We start from the raw sequence: 24,886 nt of genomic DNA, 5'->3' as shown, positions 1-24,886 counted from the left end.
TTTTTCAGTCTACTGTGTGGGAGAGTTCTGCTTCATGTTCAGATGTATTACCTCAATGGCTATTGAATTCTGAGAGACACGTCTTCTGACCATGCTCTGGTATTTTGGGGACAATATCTAAAGAGAGAAAAAAATCAGAAAACTGAACTGAGTAGAACTATGGATGCTACTGGGTTCAGTTCAGTTCAGTTCAGTTGCTCAGTCGTGTCCGACTCTTTGCGACCCCATGGACTGCAGCACGCCAGGCCTCCCTGTCCATCACCAACTCCCGAAATTTGTTCAAACTCATGTCTCTTGAGTCAGTGATGCCATCCAATAATCTCATCCTCTGTCGTCCCCTTCTCCTCCCACCTTCAATCTTTCCCAGCATCAGGGTCTTTTCAAATGAGCTAGCTCTTCGCATCAGGTGGCCAAAGTATTGGAGCTTCAGCTTCAGCATCAGTCCTTCTGATGAATATTCAGGACTGATTTCCTTTAGGATGGACTGGTTGGATCTCCTTGCAGTCCAAGGGGCTCTCAAGAGTCTTCTCCAATACCACAGTTCAAAAGCATCAATTCTTCGGTGCTCAGCTTTCTTCACAGTCCAACTCTTACATCCATACATGACTACTGGAAAAACATAGCCTTGACTAGATGGACCATTGTTGTCAAAGTAATGTCTCTACTTTTTAAAAATGCTGTCTACAGGGTTCAGGTATAACCTGAACCCTGTATAAGAGACTACAAAAGAGACATAGGCATTTAGAACAGTCTTTGGGACTCTGTGGGAGAGGGTGAAGGTGGAATGATTGGAGAGAATGGAATTGTAGCATGTATATTATCATAAGTGACCAGTCCAGGTTCGACGCATAAATTTTCCTCTGTTCATATCTTTGCATTTGTGCCTTTTTAATAAAATTCTTTTTTAGAAATAAAAAATTAAAAAAAATAAAAAAAAAAAATAAAAATGCTGTCTAGGTTGGTCATAACTTTTCTTCCAAGGAGCAAGCATCTTTTAATTTCATGGCTCCAGTCACCATCTGCAGTGATTTTGGAGCCCCCAAAATAAAGTCTATGGAGAAGGAAACGGTAACCCACTCCAGAATTCTTGCCTGGAGAATCCCATGGATGGAGAAGCCTGGTAGGCTACAGTCCATGGGGTCGCATAGAGTCGGACACGACTGAGCGACGGAACGGAAATAAAGTCTATTGCTGTTTCCACTGTTTCCCCATCTATTTGCCATGAAGTGATGGGACCAGATTCTATGATCTTAGTTTTCTGAATGTTGAGCTTTAAGCCAACTTTTTCACTCTCCTCTTTCACTTTCATCAAGAGGCTTTTTAGTTCTTCACTTTCTGCCATAAGGGTTGGTGTCATCTGAACATCTAAGGTTATTGATATTTTTCCCAGCAATCTTGATTCCAGCTTGTGCTTCCTCCAGCCCAGCATTCCTCATGATGTATTCTGCATATAAGTTAAATAAGCAGGGTGACAATATAGAGCCTTGACGTACTCCTTTCCCAATTTGGAACCAGTCTGTTGTTCCATGTCCAGTTCTAACTGTTGCTTTTTGACCAGCATACAGATTTCTCAGGAGGCAGGCCAGGTAGTCTGGTATTCCCACCTCTTTAAGAATTTTCCACAGTTTGTTGTGATCTACACAGTCAAAGGCTTTCGCGTAGTCAATAAAGCAGAAGTAGATGTTTTTCTGGAACTCTTTTGCTTTTTCTATGCTATTGGGTAGCATAAGTTAAATATCCTTTCTGTCTGCAGTAGGTAAAGATTGTTCTTTGGGAGGAATTTCCAAAAGTCCAGTCATTAGGGCTGCCATTTTTCCACTGTAGGGGTACAAGTCCAGTCCCTGATTGGGGAACTATGATCCTGCAAGATGTGGTGCAGCCAAAAAAAAAAAAAGATTCTTCTTTCTATCAATTTTGGCTCCATCCTATTATCAAGGCTCCCCGACATCTATAAGAAGTACAGTGATATTGGCAAGGAGTGACAGATGACTAGTGTCAGATGACACTAGTATCTACTCTTGTTACATGGTCTTCATTTATTCTAGAATTGTCCTGTTCAATTAACCTCAAGAGAACCTAGATCATCCAGGCAGTGCTAATTAGAGTCCAAGCAGAGCCTCCAAGAGTGTAAACTGAGAAGAAAAAATAGAAACTGCTAAAAGATAGGTTCTGGGACCCAGAGAGAAAGAACTGAAAAAATAATAAAGGAAGAAAAATAAAGCATAAAGGAAAGAGGTGGTCTCATCTGGAGAGAAACAGTCAAGCAATAAGTGAGCAAGCATTTAACTAGCAACCATGATGCAATGGAATATACCTGGCCTTGTTGTGCATGCTTGCATGCCAAGTCGCTTCAGTCGTGTCCGACTCTTTGGGACCCATGGACCATAGCCCACCAGGCTCCTCTGTCCATGGGATTCTCCAGGCAAGAACACTGAAATGGGTTTCCATGGCCTTCTCCAAGGGATTTTCCTGACCCAGGATCAAACCAGTGTCCCTTACGTCTCCTGCATTGGCAGGTAAGTTCTTTACCACTAGCGCCACCAAGAAGCTCAGGCCTTGGTGAGGGAAAGAAAGCTAATATGACATCATTCTTGTCATTAGAAAACCTTCAATCTAGGAAGACAGAAATGTACAAATCTAACTATAATATCAGGTGTATTACTAGAGTAAATGTTAGTTGCTCAATCATGCCCGACTCTTTGCGACCCCATGGACTGCAGCCCACCAGGCTCCTGTGTCCATGAGATTTTCCAGGCAAGGGTACTGGAGTGGGTTTCTATTTCCTTCTCCAGGGGATCTTCCCAACCCAGGGATCGAACCTGGGTCTCCTGTACTGCAGGCAGATTATTTACAGACTGAGCTACAAGGGAAGCTCCTTACTAGGAGAACCATACAAGAGATAAAATTAATGTGGGAAAGTTCCCATCTGGCTAGAAGGCTCAGGGAAAGTTTAGTGAAGGAGACAGTGTTTGAGTGGTACCTAGAATTGGTATAGACAAGAGAATACACACACTGTGTGGCTGAGGCCTTATAAATCACTGAAGCAAGGTTGACTCCAGGTCCTCACAGTTCCTCTTTCATTCCCCCACAGCAACTGTTTTAGACTCTCCTTACTCTTCTCAAGCTCCTTACATCACCCCTCCCTCTAATTCTCAACAGAGAACTGTTGGCAAGAATATTTCCTACTTCTTTCCTGAATCTATGGATCTAACTCCACCAGCCTCATTTCTCCTAGCTCAGGGAAGAGGCGTTCCCTTTCTGTGTAAGGCTGATGGATGACCACCCGACTCCAAGCTTGGAATTATTCCTCCTTCCACCTTTTAAGGGACTCTGCTATTATCCCCTTTCTCTTATATGAAGTAAGAGAGCACACTTGGAGTTGAACAGCCTGGGTTCAAATCTCAACTCTACTTCCTTCTGGCTCTTACATGTCTTCTTTGGGCCTCAGTGTCCCTATCTGTACAATGGGAGCAGCAATGGTACCTACTTTATAATGTTTCTGAGAGGATTGAAGTTAATTATTTCCTGTAAAACAGAGTCAAGTCTCTGGTCCACAGGTGGTTTTCAGAGAGTGCCAGTATATATCTTTTACCTCCCCCACAATGAGTTCTTTAATCTGCCTTAAAGCATGTTCAAATCATTGCTGTTCATCAGAATAAACTCCTTCTCTGATCATCTTTTTTACCTTTGGCTCTATCTCTCTACTTTTCTTTATAGCCATCCCTCTTGAAAGAGTGATTCATGCAGGGAGAAGCAGTGACATGGGCTGCAGAAAGTCTGGAACGTCATTGAAGAACACAGGAATAGCAGAAAATGACAGAAGGGTAGCCAGTGGCCAAGTCATGAACAGTCTGAAGTATTAGGCTTTATTCTGCAGGCTGTAGAAATTAATGGCACAGGGGAGTGAGCCGATGGAACTGTACTTTAAGAATGTTAATCAGGCAGTGATATGCAGTTGAGAACTCTGAGAAAGTTATTACATTGAGAGAGATGAATTTATGAGCCAAAAAGAGGCAATGACAAGATGGGGCAAGACATGTAAAATCAACACAAGTCAAACTGCAAGACCCTGGCAGTGGGTAGGATGAGGGGCAAAGGAGAGAAAAAAGAAATTATTGGTGGTGACTGCGAAGTTTTCAGCCTGATCCCCCGCTCTCTGCACCCAAACAGGGGAGTACAGGGAAGGAAGGGAGACTCGTGCTGGGAACTGCGGGGTGTGAAGACTGACACAAGACACCAGGTGTCACTCTACTCCTTTTCTGAAAAGTCGCAGAGGCCACTGAGGTCCCAAAGGGCCGTAAAAAGCTGTGATGATTGCCACCCCCTGGCTCCGGTTCCTGTCCTGACTTCCCCTCCTGCAAGGATGGTACAGAAACTCCACATGCATTAGAGACTCACGGTGTATGACAAACATACACAGTTGACAGCTCCTTGGGAAGGCTGTGCTCTGAAGTCCCACCATTGAAGAACCAGTCCTTTGGGCCTTTAAGGATTTTGACCTTGGGGACGATAAAACTTTAAACCAATGGTCACAGCCTCATATGCCTCAGTGACCTGGAGTTAAGAAGGTTAACGTTATATGAAGTGAAATGTGCTAAAACTAGAGTATGTCCTCCCTAAAGACATTCAGATTCAGAAATAAAAAACAGTCACTGTGCTGGTCTAATTAAATACATCCACAGCCAGTCACTTTGCAACTTACACCTTAAGCTTCTCACTCAAGGAGTATGTTGTGATTTCTAACAGAGAAGGCTTGGATATAAAGGAGACAGGATTGTGGAGGTGGGGTAGACATTAGAAGTGGGATAATGAGACTTGGCCTATTAAATCTTCCATATACACAATTTGTTTCTCTCCGTTCAGAGGGAGCCAAAGGCCCAGGCACTGGAGGCGCAGTTCCAAAGGCTCAGGGAGGCCATGGATCTGCTCTGTCCTTATGGAACCAGGGCAGCATATTATCTGATTCATCAGGCCGCAAACCTCAGGCATTTGTGAAGTTCCCAACTTCACAATTTTTGCCACGTTACCTCAACTGACTTAACCCTTTGGACCTTAAATCAACTCACTTTTAAATCTGGCTTCCTCCTAAACAATATTGGGCTTCCCTGGTGGCTCAGTTGGTAAAGAATCCACCTGTAATCCAGGAGACCCTGGTTTGATCCCTGGGTCAGGAAGATCCCCTGGAGGAGGGCATGGCAACCAACTCCAGTATCCTTGTCTAGAGAATCCCCATGGAGATAGGGGCATGGTGGGCTACAGTCCATGGGTTAGCAAAGAGTCAGACACGGCTGAGCGATTAACACTTAACACTAAGCAATATTTAAGAGACAGCAAGTTTTATGTGTAATGTTCTTCACCACCAGAAGGTTGGTGCAGGCGTGTTGCTCACCGTCAAGATGGCAGTGCCAGGTGCATTATCTCTGCGCAGGGTCCCAGAGTTCCTGTGCTGGTAGCAGGCATTAGGTACAGGAACCCTAGTCTGAAGTGACTAACTGGGCACCACCTAAAATATTTTCAAGTGCTCCCTAACAGTATGCATGTCACATGGCAGGAAGCAGCGGTTCAATGCTTCAGTCCACAAATGAGGGATGCAGCACTGGTTTTGAATAAATAAGCCCAAGTTCCCATCCACCATCTGTGACCTTGGCTGTACTACTGACACTTTCTGAGTTTCTGTTTCTCATCCATAAAGTGGAGAAAACTATACCTGTCTCCTAGCAATGCTTTGAGAATTAGTGACAGTACGCATAAAGCCATGAGGAATCAGTTCTGTCATGAATGCTGCTATTGTTACTGACCTCTCAAGTTGCGACTTCAACAATGGTCCATGTGCCCCGTGTCACTCAGGCCAACAGAACAAGACCTGATTCAGTTGAGAAGCAAAGAAAAGCTTTACTCTTTGATCGGAGAATGGAGAGTTGTGAGCTCGCACTGTCGAGTCCACACTTTCTGACAGGTCTGCTGGGGCTGCTGTCAACAAGGAGGGGCGGAGTTCTCACAGGACAGAAGGTGGGTGCAGGCGTGTTGCTCCGCGTCCAGATGGCAGTGCCAGGCTCATTATCTCTGCACAGGGTCCCAGAGTTCCTGTGCCAGGAGCAGTCATTGGGTACTCGGAGCACTGGTCTGAAGTGCTGGGTGCAAGGTCTCTCATGTGGCCAGCCCTCTATGAGCTGTGAAACTAGACTAAGCACAAAAGGAAAGAGAAAATGGGTTAGACTTTCTTGCCCAGATTCTACTTCTATTTTCTGGGGATTGTTAATAGCCTTTGCAGTGACAAACCCCTGCTCTGTCTTTTCTCCTGCATCTCAGTCTTGAGGGGCACAGATCTGTCTCCTGTAACTGCTTCCTCTTGAGTCTGTGTGCAGCCATAACCCCAGGCTGAAGGGGAGAGCTTCTCCTCAGCTGCCTCTAGTGGTGTTCGGTCGTCACCAGGTCTCAGCCCTGACTGTTCATCTCCCAGAGCCACCACCACTTCTCTAACTTTTTGGAGACAAACGACAGCAGACGATCTAAGATACGTGGGACACATGTTAGCAAGACAGTAACGGTCACATGTCAATTTCTTCCTAATATTGCAAGCATCTAGGTCTTTTGTCTCTAGGCAAAAGTATGCCCTGAGGTCGAGGCTCACTGTTGTGGCCTGAGTATCTCTGGTCACAACAGTTTTTCAGAAAAGAAGCTTAAGATCAGAGAGAGGTTCACATGAGTAATCAAGAGGGTCTCTGGCTCCAGGTTTTTTCTCCAGAGGTTGTGGCTCCAGGGCCACTTCACTGCCATGTGATGTCCCCATGGAGTGACCCCTGAAACTTCAGGGCAGAAGCTCTCAACTTCTTGCTTAGGACCACCAAGTGGGGTTCATTCCCCTTAGACTGAACTGATCTTGCAAGCTGCTGTTTTCTAGGTTTTCAGATACACCCAGTCTCCTGATCAGAACCAATGGAGGGCCAGGTCAGGGGGTGCAGGCATTACCTGGTACCATAGTCTGTGAGGACTTTCATGGTTTCTCCTACCTGGAGGGCGTACATGAGTTGTTCCATTTCAAGGGGGTTAAGTTTTCCCTTCTTCAGGCCTGGGTCTACATATGAGAATTCAAATGAACTTAACTTGAACTTATCCCTTGGGGCTAACTGCATGTGGAGCAGGGCAATTGGAAGCAATTTAATAATTTCCTGAGTCTCCTGACATAGCTTTGCTAAGGGCCATTTCTGAGGTCTGATTGGATCTCTCTACTTTCCCTGACAATTGAGATCTCCAAACTGAGTGTAAGGTCTCTTTTTATGCCCTGGGCACTCGTTACCCCTTTGTTACTTGAGACACAAATGCTGGACAATTATTGCTTCGTAGGGATCCTAGAAGCCTGCCTAGAGATTATTCTTTTAGTACTGCTTCTATCCACCCAGAAAACATGTCTGCTAGCACTAAAAGATACCTGAAACTGCCCATTCTCTTGGCATGACAGTGAAATCAGTCCACCAGTCTTCCCCAGGATATATCCCTCTGCTCTGAATGGACCTTATATCTGGGGCCTTCTGGGAGGTCTGGTGTTGGGGATGTTCACTGTACAGATGGAGAAGTTTCTAACTATCCAACTGACTATATTTTTCATGCCAGGGGTTACTGTCAGCTTAACTAACCACTTATATTGGATTGGCCAAAAAGTTCCTTCAGTTTTTTAAGTAAAAATAAAAGGCACAGTTTTTTTTTCATTTTCACCAATAACTTTATTGACCAATGTATTTTTTGTTTTGTTTCACTACCTTCTGCCATTTTTTAGGCAACCTCATAACTGCCTCTTTCCAAAACTTTTTCCTCTTTTTGAGCAAAGAACTGTCCCAGCTGCTGTTTATAGTCTTTCAGGGAGTTGAAATTTTTCCCTTAAGGAAATTTCATAAAGACCAAAATAAATGGATATCTGAAAGTGTAACGTCTTGTGAATACAGTAGATGAATCAGAACTTCCCAACCAAGCTGTAACAATTTTTGCGTGGTCATCAAAGAAACGTGATCTTGCATTATCCTGATGGAAGATTATGTGTTTTCTGTTGACTAATTCTGAACGCTCTTCAGCGAGTGCTGCTTTCAGTTAGTCTAATTGAGAGCGGTACCTTTGGGAATTAATTGTTTGGTTTTCCAGCAGGAGCTCATAACAGAGGACTCCCTTCCAATCCCACCATATATGCAACATCGCCTTCTTTGGATGAAGACTGGCCTTTGGTGTGGTTGGTGGTGGTTCATTTCACTTGTCCCATAACCTCTTACTTTCCGCATTATCATACAGTATCCACTTTCCACCACTCATCATAATTTGTTTTAAAAGTGGAACATTTTTGTTATGTTTAGGTAGAGAGTCACATGTCGAAATGTAATCAAGAATATTTTTTTCACTTAACTTGTGTGGAACCCAAACATCAAAGTGATGAACACAACTAAGTTGGTGTAAATAATCTGGACATTTTGAGTAGGTCAGCTATCTCCCATGTGGCATAATATTAATTATCCTCAATTAATCTCTTTATTTGGTCACTATCAACTTCATCTGTCTACCTAATCATGGAACATCTTCCAGCGAGAAATCTCCAGCATGAAGCTACAGAAACCACTTTTGACACATTAAATCAATTAGAACACCTTCTCCACACACTGCACATTTTTTTTTTTTTGCATTTCAGTTGCTTTTTTAACCTTTCTTGAAATACTAAAGCATAATGTGATAAAAATGCTTTTTTCTTCCATCTTCAATATTAAAATGGCTACATAAAAATTCACCAATTTTGAAAGTGACTATAACGAATGCTCAGAGAAGGCAATGGCAACCCACTCCAGTACCCTTGCCTGGAAAATCCCATGGACGGAGGAGCCTGGTAGGCTGCAGTCCATGGGGTTGTGAAGAGTCGGACACAACTGAGCGACTTCACTTTCACTTTTCACTTTCATGCATTGGAGAAGGAAATGGCAACCCACTCCAGTGTTCTTGCCTGGAGAATCCCAGGGATGGCGGAGCCTGGTGGGCTGCCATCTATGGGGTCGCACAGAGTCGGTCCTGGAGGCCAGTGAGGAGGGCAAAAAGTCCTGGTGTGGTTGCTCCTGCCTTGTCCAGGGGTCAAGAGGACAGCACTACTAGCACGACAGTGGACAAGACTGCCTTGGCTGTCTCTCTCACCCACAGGTCCCCACTGTCCCGGGGGCATCCAGCACTGTGGGGAAGGCTAGCCAGAGGCAGTGGGCAGACGTGTGAATTTCAGTCTCTAATCCCTAATGATGCCACAGGGTGATGGTCTCAAGCAGGCAGGCACAGCCCAGATGACTCTGGCAGTGTGCAGACCACACCCAGGTTCAGGTTGCTGGACAGACTTGCTCTGAATCCCCTGTCAGAGGGAACTCAAAGACTTGAATCAGTCATCCTCACGCAAAACTTGAAAGCCTCCACTGTCCTCCCACTGGAGCCTAGTGGATAAATGCAGGTGAAGAGGCCATGGTCCATACCTTTGTGGCTGCTGAAATTTTGTTACTGCCCCTCTTGTGTCTGTTTCCAACAAGGGGCCTTGTGCCAGGTGTCATTTGAGCCAATAGAAAGAGACCGAGTTAAGTTCAGGAGCAGAGGAAAGCTTTAGTCTCTGACCAAAGAATGGAGAGGAGGGAGCTCATGCTTTAAAGTACATGTTCTCTCCAAAAGTCCTTTGGTGGAACTGCTTAAGGGTTCTTATCAGTGGGGAGGGGAGGGGGATGGAGCTCTTGCTGGTCATAGCTCCAAACTGCATTGCTCCAGGTGCAGTGTCTCTGCACATGTCCTGCCATCACCATCTTGAACTGAGTTGTTGTGCAGTGTTTATGCAGATCACCCCTGAGCTGAAGTGTAAGGTGCAGCCACTCCTCGCTAGGAACTCCGGTCTGAAGTGCTGGGTGCAAGGACTCCACACGTGGTACCCTATGACCAAGTAAACCAGACTAAGCACAAAAGAAAAAAAATGTTAGACTTTATTTTACTACCTGGGTTCTGCTTTTATTTCTTGGGAAATGTTAATGAGCTTTGCACTCACTGCTTAATTTGTCCCCATCCCAGAGTGAGCCCGCAGGAACCAGACCACTTCTGCTTCCTGGGCCAGGACACATGCTCTACAGAAAGTGAGCCATCACTCCTGACCAGACCAGTCAAATTCCCGGCAGCACACCTGGGGCAGCCCTGATACTCTCCCCTCCTCTCTTACCTGTCCTCAGGTGTAGACTGGGCATGATCACACGATGGTTATGCAGTCACCAAGCTTCAATTTGACGAAACCCAGGAGACACAAGTGTCAAGCAAAGTGCCATGAAAAACACAGGATATCTATGTATCTACCCTTCTCATAACTCAAACATTCAACACTCTCTAGTGCTAATGGCCTTACAGAAACATATAAAACAATTTTTTCGTGTGGGTAGCTACATTCAAGCCAACTGTGTTTACAACACAGTGAAGTGTCAATAAATCAACTGCTTGGACTGAAGACTTTAGAATGTTAAGGCTGAAAAGGACCACCTTGGAAATTACTCTTGATTTCCAATCAGTTATCTTGAAAAATAGACAAGATTGTAACCCAGGACTTCCCGAGTTTCACACACACAGCTGGAGTGGCAGCACTTCGACTAGATGCTGGGTCTGCTAGATGGGACATCTCACTGTCCACCGCTTCTATAGTCGGTTCTTTTTCTATAGTTGGTTCTTGCCTCTTTGCCCCTAAGTGATTGGAGAACCTTAAGTATGGAATTCCAGGAGGGGAGATGGCATGTGGGTGAGGAGACAAAGTTGGGTTTCAAAAGTTAACTGTAGGATGGGGTGCCATTAACAGCATGAGCTTGGAGTTAGATAGACCTGAACCCGAAATCAAAGCTAGGTTACCATTAATAAAGTGTGTATTTTTGTTCTCGGGCATGTCAGTCAATCTCTCTGCTCCATTTTCCTCACCTGCAGCCTGCGGGTTAAAAACACCTCCACTGCAGGACTGTTGTGATGAAACGAGATACTTGCACCTGGCCCTATTAGGTGCTCAAACCATCCTCAACCCCACAGGACACCATTTACATGGTATGGCCAGTCCTCCTGGAGTTATCCAAAAGCGGCATGTTAGTGGACATGCCAGTCCAGGTCTACGAGCAGTGAAGTGCAGACACCGAGCATCTTCTGTGAAGGGATGGGGAACCTCAACAGCATGTGGTTTTCCAGGAGCCACAGCTATCACTTTCAGGTAACCGATCTCTGAATGCGTTTTCCTTGCAAGAAGGGAAGAAGGAGGCATAAGAGGAAAACAGAGCAATATCAGTGAGCTGAAGGAAGGCTGAGAATGACGGGGGCATGAGGGAAGGTCCAAAGATTAACTGGAATGAACTTGGATTGGGTTTTTTGAAAGAAACAAAGTAATTTTAGAGGAGAGGGGAGAAAGCTGGAGAAAGCAGAAACTGGAACTCTAGGGTGGCGCCGCTCTGTCTCAGTCATGATGCTGCTGTTTTGGGTGTTTTTCTCTTTGGATGAGCGTGCCGGCTTTCAGAGCGCAGAGCAGGGTTTCCTCCTGTGTGGAGTGAGGTGGCCCTTGGTTCTCACTCAGGACTCAGTGTCGGGCCAGGCATGCTTGTGGCAGCCTTACTCTACTCACCATCTTGCTCTGGGCAATGCTGGATGTCCTCCAAGACAAGCCCCTGCCTTGCCCCCCTCCACCCCACCCTCTTCCCTCACTGGAGGTAGTATCTCCCTGGGCAGCTGCACCTGCTGGATGTGCCTGGGCCATCCTGCCAACAAAAGCAAGGGACTAGCAGCTGGCTCCAAACACCTCAAGGACTGCTTAAGCTTTAGAAAGTTATCTTGTTCAGGTTTAGTCCCGGCAACAAGCAAATCCCCAAAAGGGAAAAACCTGTGTATGTAAGTCACAGTGACCACATGGAAGGAACAAAGAACAGAAAATGATAGTTTTTGTTTTTAGATAAGTAAACCGAGGCACAGAGAGCGTTTCTTCTAAGTTCACATAGTGAGTCAGAAACAGAATAATGGAGAAGGAAATGGCAAACCACTCTAGTATTCTTGCCTGGGAAATCCCACGGACAGAGGAATTTAACAGGCTATGGTCCACGAGGTTGCAACAAGTCGGACATGACTTAGCCACTAAACGACACCATGATCCTGTGCTAAAGTTAAGTTTTTAAGGGCGTGCATTTGAACTGATACAATCATATCAATTGATGTATAATAAAAAAGAAACAGGATAATAATACCTCTATTTAATAAAGAGTTATTATTCTATCATTCACTCAACAAACATTTGTGAAAGTGGCAAGCTATGTCAGGCATTTTTATACATCTCTAATCTCCACAACAACGTAGCAATGCTTAGAAAACTAAGGCTCAGAAGAGAAAAACTTGCCCAAAACCACCCACCAGAAAGGTGGCAGGATTAAGATTGGAGCCCTGGTCTGTGACTCTAAAGCCACCACAAAGCTCAGACTAGAATCATTTCTCCTGCTTACAGGTGAACCTTCACCTTTGTATCAGTGTCTGGGTTTCCTCTTGATGCCAAATCTAAGACTCACCCTTTCATTAAGTCTTCTGTGAGCTTTGTATACCTCATGATTTTTAGCCTTAGAATTGGGGTTGGAGTTCATTCCCACCAGAGTCAAAAACAGGAACACATGGAGAGCACCTAGTAATCAGAGGTGGTGTTTACATGACTCCCAGGTGAGAAGGAGCAGACAGAGATCCACAGAGCAGAAGTGACTTTCCCAAGCTCCATAGTTAGTGTGGGAAAGCCAGGGTTCCATAGACCATCTGTCTAACCTGAAGCCCAGGCTCCCCTGCAGCTCCAGGCTGCCTGACGAGGCTAAAATTAAATGACATTCGTGCACCCCAGTGAACAGGAGAGCGTGTCCTGAAGAACAAATGTACGTATCACGTATTTTCAGTGGCTATACTTCCAAGCGAAATGTCTACCCTGAGCTGAGATCGATTTACATAAAGCAGGTTAAATGTATCGTTGAATCTGATGCCTGTAGGGTGGTGAGACGTCACATGTGGACCAGATTCAAGCCACTCTGGGAAAGATATCACCTGGACAGATACCTTCCTGGACAAACGGAAGAGCTGTCATTCCTAGATAGTAATTTGGGTTGTCTCTTTCTGTCATTCCGAGATAGTAATTTGGGTTGTCTCTTTCTGGGGAGACATTTTGCTTTTCTCTAAGAAGATTAATTTATGTTAAGTAAGTGCATCTTGGAAGCAGCGGGAAGACAGAGCCAGCCATGGGCTAGAATGTAGTGGATACTTGTCAATTTGTCTGGTCTGTTAGTCCTTCCCTGGGACTTGCCCTTCTTCCCATTTCTACACAGTGCCCTGACACCCTCCATATACACTTTAGATTATCAGTTCAGGACTGGCACCAGACTCATGTTGCATCAGAGTCCCTTTCCTGGGCATTTGGAATTGACCCTGAGAAGGAGAAAGCCTCACTCTCTCTTCAAATAACTATGGCCTGGACCACCTTCTGTCTGTTGTATGGAGAAGTCCTTGATGACCCAAGAGACATTGGGGCCTTCAGGTTCTGTGAGACAATCGTATATCCTTATAATAAAACCCTCTCCCTCACCCCTTTTCTTTGACTGGGGCTTCCCTGGTGGCTCAGAGGGTAAAGCGTCTGCCTGCAACGCAGGAGACCTGGGTTCAAGCCCTGGGTCAGGAAAATCCCCTGGAGAAAGAAATGGCAACCCACTCCAGTACTCTTGCCTGGAAAATCCCATGGACAGAGAAGCCTGGTAGACTACAGTCCATGGGATCGCAAAGAGTCAGACACGACTGAAGTTATCTTGTTACTTAAACTGGGAATTCTTAGTCAAGAATACTTTCGCCTTACTCTCTCCCCCATATCTGGAGGTTTACTGACTCCTATTGTTTCTATCTCATTCTGCGTCTCCTACCCGCCCTTTTCTGTCTATGCCATTGCCTTTGTCAGCACCTTTCCAGCTCATACTTCCAAACAGGTCTACCTGCTTCAGTCTGAGCCTCCAATCCATTCCACTGCCAGGACCATCTCCCAGAACTCAAGTTGAATCACTTCACTCCCTTGCTTACAGCAATTCAGGAGTCTCTCCAGAGCCTTTGGTTCCAAATCCAAGCCCCCAGCACGGTGCCCAGGCGTGGGATGCTGCTGACTCCTCCCCCATTTTGCTTCCTCTTCTCTTCCGTCCACTGTAACCCCTGCTCCGGCTTTGCCTGCGCTTCCCAATAATTCACCACAGTTTTATCATTTCTGGTTTCTGCCTGGAGTGCCCTCTCCCAGTCTTTACTGAACCAACTTCTATGCACCTCTAATGATCAAGAATGAATCCTTATACCTCATTTATAGCCTAGGGGTAGAGCATGGACCAGGCCTTGCCTTTCTCCACATTCTCCTCTCTGGATTGCCCAGTAATGTGTCCTTCGGACTTTGCAATGTTTTCCCACTGCTGCTTCCCTAGCAAAATCTGTTATCAGTTGTTTATTTATTCCCTGGTATAGATTCCAGGCAATACACTGCCTCTACCAGAAGTGTTTATGTGTAAAGACTCATCTCTGAAGGCAGAACTTAGTAAAGGGCTATCAGTGGAAAGATAGGGGAGGTGTGCGAATGTCTTGAAAAAGCACACCACAAGTACAAGATGTGTGCCCATCTGCTCTCCGCTTGTAAGCATAGAGGTGTCCTGGAGCCAGAAGAGAGGCAGGGGGAGAGGAGGGAGGAAGGGGGGGGAGGGGCGAGAGAGGGGAGGGAGAAAACGCTGTGTAGACGCCACAGACTCTACGCAGTGCTCCTGGCCTGTCCCAGGGCAGTGTTTGGTGCTGTGGGCTGTGCCTACATTATTTTGGAGGGCTCTACTCATGTGAGCTATGATGGGAATGATATCTCCTGCAGCTCTGCCATGTAGCAGTCACAGGAACTTCTTTGGTAGTGCAAAGGGCCTCTGCCTACCCCTCTTTGGGTCACTGCAAGTCATCGAGGGCAGGAGAGCTTCCCTCTAAATCAGAGCAATGGCTTATGCAGTGCAGGACTCCGGCTTGGGCAGAGCCAACCCAGGAGGCCAGGGGGTCTGCAAGCAGAGAACTGTAGTTAATTGTATTGTCTTTCCCTCTGCTTTCGACTCGTCACCACATGAGTGAGTCATCTAATCGAACCATGGCCATTCTCCTGGCCCAGATCTTTTAATGACTCCTCACTGCCCAGCTCTCTTGCAGTTAGGAACAATTTTGTTTTTACTAAATACTTTCAGAGGGAAAAAAGCTCTTTTGTATGCCTCCCCAGGATTACACATAATCTTTATAACATGAGTTCATAAAGGCAGAGGTTTTGTCTTTTTCATCTTCTGTGTTCAGCAGGCCATAGAGCACCCGGCTCACAATATACATTCAATAATCGAGTTAAGCTGAATTAGAAGAGAGAGAAAACCTAGAAGATCAAAGGCAAAAGAAGAAGCTGAGAAAACAGCAAAGCAGGGAGAACAGGGGAAAAAAGACCTCATTTTCGGCCATGCTTTCCATCATCCTTTTCCAGCACTTTATGGCAGTTCCCTGGCAGGGCTCCCACCCTACAATGAGCCAGAGAAGTGAGATGGCAGAATGATGTGGCTCATGGGATTTTGCCCTGCTCTTTGATTCTGATGCTGTGGGGCAGGTGCATTTTCTAAATTACACACTAAGGTGGCAGGTCATTTCTAGCCAACCCAACCCCACCTGGCAAATGAAGCCTTGGTTTTCAACAGACAGGCATTTCAGAGCAAAGCCAGGAGGCTCCCAGGTAAACTGGAAAACAGATGCTCTGGCCAGAAGCAAACTTGGCTGGGGAGGCCTGGTGGATGCAACATCTGAGGGAGCCCCAGAGACCCACAACCTGCCAACTGGCCAAAACCTATAAAGGTTCTGAGTCTCGGGTTGCTCAAGTGGCAGGCTCAGGACTTTCTGGGACCTTCTTCTTTGAACGTTTCCACAGTAAGCATGTCCCTCTTTGAAGCTGTTCCCTCGTTTGCAAAAGGAGGTGATACTACATAGCTCAGCGTTTTGTTTTGTTTTTAACATCAAAGGACACCTGTACACAGTCAGCACTCAGTATGGGGTGGCCATCATACAATTTATTGTCTAGATGCCTCAAAGACTTCATCTGTAAACAGGTAGAGCAGTACTTATTTTACATGAATATGCTGAAGATTAAGTGAAGTGGAATCTTTAGGCATTGAACAAAGGTTTCACAGAGTTTGTGTCAACTTGGATGCTCTAAAGCCAAACCCAGCTCATCTCAGGATCTTCAGATCAGGTTATCTTCCTGTCAGGTGGGAGTATGCTACAGCATATCTGGATTTCTGAAATGTAGGTGACAAAAGTCTGTCTGGAAATGCTTTTAGACATGATGAAAACATGTGACCTAGGCATCAATGCCTCTGACTCCCTAAGCAATGAACAAAATGTTAATATCAATAAGGAAAGGCTTTCCTATTACGCGTAGGGCTCTAGCATATGAAAAATTATGATTTTTTCAAATGAGTGATCTGCATTAAGATAGAAACTGTGCTCATTGAATTTGGAAATTATCCCAAACTGGGACAAAAGCAAAAACAGCAAGATTTCAACAGAATGAAAAGGTGGGCCACAACCATCATAAGATTCAGTGGGAAAAATTGTAAAGGTTTGCACGTGGGTTAAAAAAAATACAAAGAACTCAGCTGGAAAGCACAGAATGGGGAAAACAAGTGTAAAATTCATGCTAAAAAGTAACAGGAAAAACTACATTTAAAAATAAATCAATATGAATCATTGGTGTGATGTAACTACTGAAAAAACTAAGGCAATCTTGGGCTGTATTAATAAAACAACAGTGCCCAGAAAAATAGAGAAAATAGTTTCAATGTGCTCTAAAAGATACTCAAACTGGAGGTTTTCTAGAGAAAATGTAGCTAGAATAATAGAGGGTTTAGAAGGTTATGTGGTCTGAGAAGCAGGTGAATAAAAAGGAGATAAAAGGAGAAGAAAGTGGGTGTAGTTCGCTTGAGACAGAGACTTGGAAGATACATCCTGTCTTTAAGTGAAAGGAAAGCTAAGACATATGCTGTATTAGAACCATAGGCTTGAACTTTAAAATGATTTAAAAGTGGACTTTAAAAGGAGGAATATTTCAATTCAGCATAGCAGAAAGGACTCATGGTTATGAAAAGGCCATGGCTACAGTCAAAGACAAAGTGGTGGAAGGGTGACATTGGAAAGCTCCTCCCTTCTATTTGCTTCTTTTATCAGGAAGTAAAATATCTTTTGTAAAAACTCTGCAGATTTTTTTTTATTCTATTAGCAAGAATTGAATCATTTAGCTACCCCTAACTGCAAGAGCGGAGAAGGTAATGGCAAGCCACTCCAGTACTCTTGCCTAGAAAATCCCATGGATAGAGCAGCCTGGTAGGCTGCAGTCTGTGGGGTCGCTAAGGGTCGGACACGACTGAACGACTTCACTTTCACACACTGGAGAAGGAAATGGCAACCCACTCCAGTGTTCTTGCCTTGAGAATCCCAGGGATGGCGGAGCCTGGTGGGCTGCCGTCTATGGGGTCGCACAGAGTCAGACACGACTGAAGTGACTTAGCAGCAGCAGCAGCAGCAACTGCAAGAGAAATTGGGAAACTGAATGTCTATCAAAAGAGAATGGTCAAGGGATATACGGAACTGATTTAAGCCAATTACAATTAGGTCAAACAAAAAAATCTTTTAAAAGCCCAAAGAATAATAGAGTGGGAAATGAAAGAGCTTGGGTCCTTGATGATATCATCAAGCCACTAAACCAACTTTCAAACAGTCAACAGTCTTTTAGAGTGGGAAAAAAATAAACGAGAATTTGATTAAGCCATCGTTGATTTCCTGTTCCTTGTAGTCAAATGCATGCTAATAGGTACAAAAATGATATTAATGAAGGTAACTAAGAGTTCATCCAACTGGACTATTTATAGTCCATTCATTCAACCAATTTAATGAGTGTCTACTTCCTTCCAGGAACTAGCTGAACTCTGATAATGTGGTGGTGGTTTAGTTGCTAAGTCATATTTGACTCTTGCAACCCCATGGACTGTAGTCTGCCAGGCTCCTCTGTCCATGGGATTCTCCAGGCAAGAATACTGGAGTGGGTTGTCATTTTCTTCTCTAGGAGATCTTCCTGACCCAAGAATCGCTACAAGGGAAGCCTCTGGGAATGTAATGGTGAACAAAACCAAACAAAACCCTGCCATCATGGTGTTTACAGCCTAGTGGTAGGACAGGCACAACTGAAGCAACTCACAAAGCACAAAAATGTAATTCCCATAACTCTGTGAAGAAAAGATACATGGCACTGTGTGTATGTGTTGCTCAGCTGGGTCCAGCTCTTTTTGATCCCATGGACTGTAGCCTGCCAGGCTCCTCTGTCCATGGAATTTTCCAGGCAAAATTACTGCAGCGGGTTGTCATTTTCTACTCCAGGGGATCTCCCTGACCAGGAATCAAACCCATGTCTCCTGTGTCTCCTGCACTTGCAGGTGGATTCTTTACTACTGCGCCACCTGGGAAACCTGACACTATGGTACTGGGGAGCATATAAGAGAAGGTATGCTGGAGATGGAGTCAGGAAGTCTTCCCTGAGAAGTGAGCATCAGTCATAGATCTGAATATGCACGTTCAGGCTGATAGCTCTGCCTGAATGGCTCCTCTCATCTTGCCTACATCTTACTGCCTTGCTGAAACCTTACCATCCTCCCAGCCATCTACCTGTCACTTTTTCATGAAATCTTGACCTTTCAAGTTAAAGTGACCTAATCCTTCTTTAAGCTCCTTGGGATATGCTCTTACTCTGCCTGACCACTTGAGTACTTGTTCTGCATACCTCATTACTCCTAGTCCACTTCTTCAGGAAAACGTGGACTATTTCTTGTTCCAATTAAATATTTAGTAAATTGTCCTACACTTAGCCAACATTCAACACTTATTTTAATTGAATTTTAAAACTATATTTTATAGTTGCTTACTTCCATCTAGATTTGAAAAAAGATTTGATAGATTTAATATTCTCTGTGTGATATTTCCACAAGTCCAGATAACTAGAATCTTGAATTTTTGCCCATAAACTGTGTTTGAAAAGCTATTTAGTTATATTAATATTCTGAAGTCTTTACAACCTAAAAGATATTCAGTTCAGTTTAGTTCAGTCACTCAGTCATGTCCAACTCTTTGCAGCCCCATGGACTGCAGCACACCAGGCTGCCCTGTCCATCACCAACTCCTGGATCTTGTTCAAACTCATGTCCATCGAGTCACTGATGCCATCTCATCCTCTGTTGTCCCCTTCTCCTGCTTTCAATCTTTCCCAGTATCAGAGGCTTTTCCAGCTAGTCAGTTCTTCACATCACCTGGCCAAGGAGCTTCAGCTTCAGCATCAGACCTTATTTCCTTTAGGATTGACTGGTTTGATTTCCTTGCAGTCCAAGGGACTCTCAAGAGTCTTCTCCAACACCACAGTCCAAAAGCATCAGTTCTTCGGCGCTCAGCTTGCTTTATGGTTCAACTCGCACATCCATCCATCACTACAGGAAAAACCACAGTTTTGACTAGACACATCTTTGTCAGCAAAGTAATGTCTCTGCTTTTTAATATGCTGCCTAGGTTGGTCATAACTCTTCTTCCAAGGAGCAAGTGTTTTTTAATTTCATGGCTGCAGTCACCATCCGCAGTGATTCTGGAGCCCATGTCACTGTTTCCATTGTTTCCTCACCCATTTGCCATGAAGTGATTGATGGGACTGGATGCCATGATCTTCGTTTTTTGAATTATGAGTTTTAAGTCAGCTTCTTCACTTTCCTCTTTGACCTTCATCAAGAGGCTATTTAGTTCCTCTTCTGTTTCTGCCATAAGGGTGATGTCATTTGCATATCTGAGGTTATTGATATTTCTCCCAGCAATCTTGATTCCAGCTTGTGCTTCATCCAGCCCTGCATTTCTCATGATGTACTCTGCATGTAAGTTAAATAAGCAGGGTGACAATATACAGACTTGATGTACTCCTTACCCAATCTGGAACCAGTCCATTGTCCCATGTGTGGTTTTAACTGTTGCTTCTTGACCTGCATACAGATTTCTCAGGAGACACGTCAGGTGGTCTGGTATTCCCATCTCTTGAAGAATTTTCCACACTTTGTTATCATCCACACAGTCAAAGGCTTTGGCATAGTCAATAAAGCAGAAGTTGATGTTTTTCTGGAAATCTTTTGCTTTTTCTATGATTCATTGGATGTTTGGACATTGGCAATTTGATCTCTGGTTCCTCTGCCTTTTCTAAATCCAGCTTGAACATCTGGAAGTTCTTGGTTCATGTACATCTGGAAGTTCAAGGCTTCTATTGAAGCCTTGCTTGGAAAATTTTGATCATTACTTTGCTGGCATGTGAGATGAGTGCAATTGTGTGTAGTTTGAACATTCTTTGGCATTGACTTTCTTTGGGATTGGAATGAAAACTGACGTTTTCCTGTCCTGTGGTCCCTGCTGAGTTTTCCAAATTTGCTGGCATATTGAGTGCAGCACTTTCACAGCATTATCTTTTAGGATTTGAAATAGCTTAACTGGAATTCCATCACCTCCACTAGCTTTGTTCATAGTGATGTGTGATGCTTCCTATGGCCCACTTGACTTCACATTCCAGGATGTCTGGATCTAGGTGAGTGATCACACCATCGTAGTTATCTGGGTCATTAAGATCTTTTTTTTTTTTTTTTGTAGAGTTCTTCTGTGTATTCTTGCCACCTCTTCTTAATATCTTCTGCTTCTGTTAGGTCCATACTGTTTCTGTCCTTTATCGTGCCCATCTTTGCATGAAATGTCCCCTTGGTATCTCTAATTTCCTTGAAGAGATCTCTAGTCTTTCCCATTCTATTGTTTTCCTCTATTTATTTGCACTGATCCCTGAGGAAGGCTTTCTTATCTCTCTGTGCTATTCTTTGGAACTCTGCATTCAAATGGGTATATCTTTCCTTTTCTCCTTTGCTTTTCACTTCTCTTCTTTTCACAGTTATTTGTAAGGCCTCCTCAGACAGCCATTTTGCCTTTTTGCATTTCTTTTTCTTGGGGATGGTCTTGATCACTGCCTCCTCTGAATGTCATGAACCTCTGTCCATCGTTCTTCAGGCACTATCTATCAGATCTAATCCCTTAAATCTATTTGTTACTTCTACTGTATAATCATAAGGCATTTGATTTAGGTCATACCTGAATGGTCTAGTGGTTTACCCTACTTTTTCAATTTAAGTCTGAATTTTGCAATAAGGAGTTCATGATCTGAGTCACAGTCAGCTCCCGGTCTTATTTTTGCTGACCTTCCCCATCTTTGGCTGCAAAGAATATAATCAATCTGATTTCAGTACTGACCATCTGGTGATGTCCAAGTGTAGAGTCTTCTCTTGTGCTATTAGAAGACGATGTTTGCTATGACCAATGCATTCTCTTGGCAAAACTCTGTGGTTCTGTCAACTGTCATCATTTATATGAGTTGAAGTCTCATAGTTTATTATTTAGAATGCTTTTTCCTTACTATAAAAGGCAAGGTGTTTGAATTTCCCAGAGATGAATGACACTTTTCACATCTTCTAAGGGGTCTGGCTCTGTTTTGAATTTCCACAGTTGTCTCAGAAGGCGCAGTGCCTTTCCTTTAATTCAGATAGTTAATCTTCACGGTTTATAAAACGGAACCTAATTAAGGGATACTGTGACACAGATGCACACTGTTGAAGGAGGACATCTTCTAAGAGATCATCTAGTGACAGAGATCCTGACAATTTTCCCAAACAAGAAGACAGTAAGAGTTGTCCCCTTGGACAATCAACTGCGTCTCTGATAGTAGCTCCCCCCTCCCCCGCACCCCTCCCTGCCCCGGCCCCCACCCACAGACTGTCAGAGAGTTACTGAAGAAACTACTCTTTTTGTCTTTAATGACTACACAACTTAGCTATGGTTTTTACAGTAGTCATGGATGGATGTGAGAGTTGGACTATAAAGAAAGCTGAGCGCCGACGAATTGATGCTTTTGAACCGTGGTATTGGAAAAGACTCTTGAGAGTCCCTTGGACTGCAAGGAGATCCAACCAGTCCATCCTAAAGGAGATCAGTCCTGGGTGTTCATTGGAAGGACTGGTGTTGAAGCTGAAACTCCAATACTTTGGCCACCTGATGCGAAGAGCTGACTCATTTGAAAAGACACTGGTGCTACGAAAGATTGAGGGCGGGAGGAGAAGGGGCCGACAGAGGATGAGATGGTTGGATGGCATCACCGACTCAACGGATATGAGTTTGGGTAGACTCCGGGAGTTGGTGATGGACAGGCAGGCCTGGGGTTCTGCGGTTCATGGGGTCGCAAAGAGTCGGACACGACTGAGCGACTGAACTGAACTAAGGACACTCCTGCAGGGATTTCAATAGTTATCCTCTGGGTGGAGGTATTACCAGGTTCTAAAGCTGTGGCAGGGAAGAAAACGACCAGTGGCGCTAAGTTCAAAGCTGCCAGGTGTCTTTCCAGAGTCGTCAGGGAAAAGAAACATCCAAGAGCAAATGTTCCTTCTGTCCTCCAGGTGCAAGAAAAGGGGGGTGCTGAGGATCCATCTATACTGGCTGGCGCTTGGAGAGAGCTCTCGGTGCTTACCTGCCAACCCGGAGGAAACTCGCTCCTCCCGGAGAGAATGGGCACAAGGGATCCCCGAACTTCAAGGAGCCGGCTCAGGGTCACTTCTCTCCCACTTGCGGTCAGACGAAAGAGGCACCCCTCCGACGTCACCCCTGCAGGCGTGAGCGGCAGCTGAGGTTGAGCCGGGGGCGGGGTCGGCGGGCCTCCCCGCCGCCCGAGCCTGGGCGCTTCCCGGTCCTCCTCCGCCGCCGCGCGGTAACTGGCTGCGTCCCCGCGGCAGGCACAATAGAGGCTCCGCCCTCCCTCCGCGCCCGCGCTGCGCGGCGCCCCGGCCCAGCAGCCCGCGCCGCCGCCGCCGCCGGCCCCGCACTCCCACAGGGCCCCGTGCGCCCAGCCTCCCGCCGCCCGCCCGGCGCGCCGCCCCGCTCGCACCCGCCCGGACCCGTTCCTTCCACCTGAGCCCTCCCCAGGGGACGCCGCGCTCGCCTTGCCACCTTCCTTGTCACCTCCTCCTGCCCTGCGCCCCACCGTCTACCGGCTGATCGCGTCGGGAAGGAGATGACCAGGGTCTCTGGGGCGCACATTCCTGCCCTGCCCGGCCGCACCCAGCTCTAGAGCAGTCACTCTGGGGCTCCGGCCAAGACACCCTCTCTCCTTGCTGAGATACCCGCCCCCCACCACCCCCCGCACCGGACCCCAGCCATTCTTCCAAGGGGCCGAGCTCCCTGCTGTCGCCTTCCTCATGGCCAAGTCTTTGCTGCCAGTTCTCTGCTTCGCTCTGGTTACGACTCTGGGCTGGGGGTACAGCACTCCCCCCACCGGGACGACCGAGCCCCCAGATGCGCAGACGGTGGCACCCACAGAGGATGAGACTCTGCAAAACGAAGCAGACAACCAGGAGAACGTTTTGTCTCAGGTAGGCTGCGAGTCCCATGCCCACTGCTTTTGCCCCAGTGATGGCAAGAGCCTTAAGACGGTCCTCGCTGAAGCTTCGGAGGCAGCTGTTTGTCCCTCCATTACCGAAAGGGAGGGCTTTTGCTTTTCATTTATCAGAACGTTTTCTTAACTGAAGAGACAGGGGTCCTCCTCTCAAAGTCATAGGGTCTTTCGAGGTTCCAGAATCGGGAAAAAGGAGAGGCGAAGGAAGGGGAGACACCTCACAACTCCTGGAGAAGAAAGTTGTGGAAAGTATGGCCATCTCTTATCTGTGTGGCTGCTTGTCAGAACTGGAGTGGGAAAACGGGTGGGCATGTTGGACCGAAGGCAGATGGTGTGACCCACGGGGAGCTATTTCATGACAGTGATTGAGACCCCCAGGGAGGAGCAGAGCAGCGACAAGTGTGGCGACTGTGAGGCGAGCCCCACACTGCGGGACCGGGGGTGAGTGCCCCCATACTGGGGAGGTGAAATGGAGACGCAGATCCACCCAGGCCTGCCAGATGGAGCGGGAGCGGGGAATGACAGCATCTGAAACGTGTCCTTTTACAAGGAGCTTTCGCTTGGTTCATTTGACTCAGCCCTCACGCGTGCTTACTCCCTTTCTGTCGATAAGGGCCGTAAGGCTTGAAACAGTAAAGGGCCCTAGAGATGGGCAGAGTCAGGTCCTCTGACCGTCTTCAGCCCTGATCTCATGACAGTAAAGAAAAAAACAGTCCTCTTCTAGACTGTTTATTTCGTGCTTTCCAGGACCGGCCTGATGATTGTGTGTTGGGTGTCACCTTAATCCTAAGGAGGAGGGATGGCTGAAAAAGGATCCCTGTAGTGCTGCCTGTGCCTCTACTAAGCCCTTGGACTGGGGTCCTTGACTCTTTCCTATAGAAAGGATGATCGGCTCCACCTTGGCATTTATCAAACACTAGTCACCTCACCCTTCCTTTAAGGATGATGCTAATATGTGCCCTATACTCATCCATAACCTCGCACTGACCCCTAAATCAAAAAGACTTAAAAATCCATCACATTGGGGCTCTGGAGGACCATCAACAAAAACTTGCCTGAAACTTGAGCCTCCTGAAAGGAAGGGATTCACCCAGAGTCTCTGATTGGGCTATATAGGAATCTAAGCAGAGTTTCAGAGAGCAGACAGCTATGATTTTCCATCGGCCCATAAAGACCGGCCACTTAAGTCATCTTGAACTACAACTCTGTCTTCCACTGATCCATTCCGCCTTTGACAACAGTCCTAACACAAATATTAGTATTAGAAGAAACCCAACCTTTGCAAGAAAAACA

At 45.8% G+C, this 24,886-nt stretch overlaps 1 protein-coding gene across 3 annotated transcripts in view; it reads left to right on the top strand.

The window, feature by feature from the left end:
• The first annotated feature begins 22,980 nt into the window (after positions 1-22,980).
• The window catches only part of OLFML2B (olfactomedin like 2B), a 51,000-nt gene continuing 49,094 nt past the window's right edge, over positions 22,981-24,886 (top strand). For all 3 annotated transcript variants that reach the window (XM_055402598.2, XM_055402597.2, XM_055402596.2), the window contains exon 1: positions 22,981-23,570. In XM_055402598.2, the coding sequence (XP_055258573.2) occupies positions 23,397-23,570 (174 nt within the window). In that variant the 5' untranslated portion in view covers positions 22,981-23,396. The remainder of the gene's footprint in view (positions 23,571-24,886) is intronic.

The sequence above is a fragment of the Moschus berezovskii genome, chromosome 4 (genome assembly GCF_049115385.1).
Source record: "Moschus berezovskii isolate FMDL1 chromosome 4, NW_MosBer_1.0, whole genome shotgun sequence".
NCBI lineage: Eukaryota > Metazoa > Chordata > Mammalia > Artiodactyla > Moschidae > Moschus > Moschus berezovskii.
The sequence above is the reverse complement of the archived record's forward strand: the minus strand, read 5'-3'. Positions and strand labels throughout refer to the sequence as shown.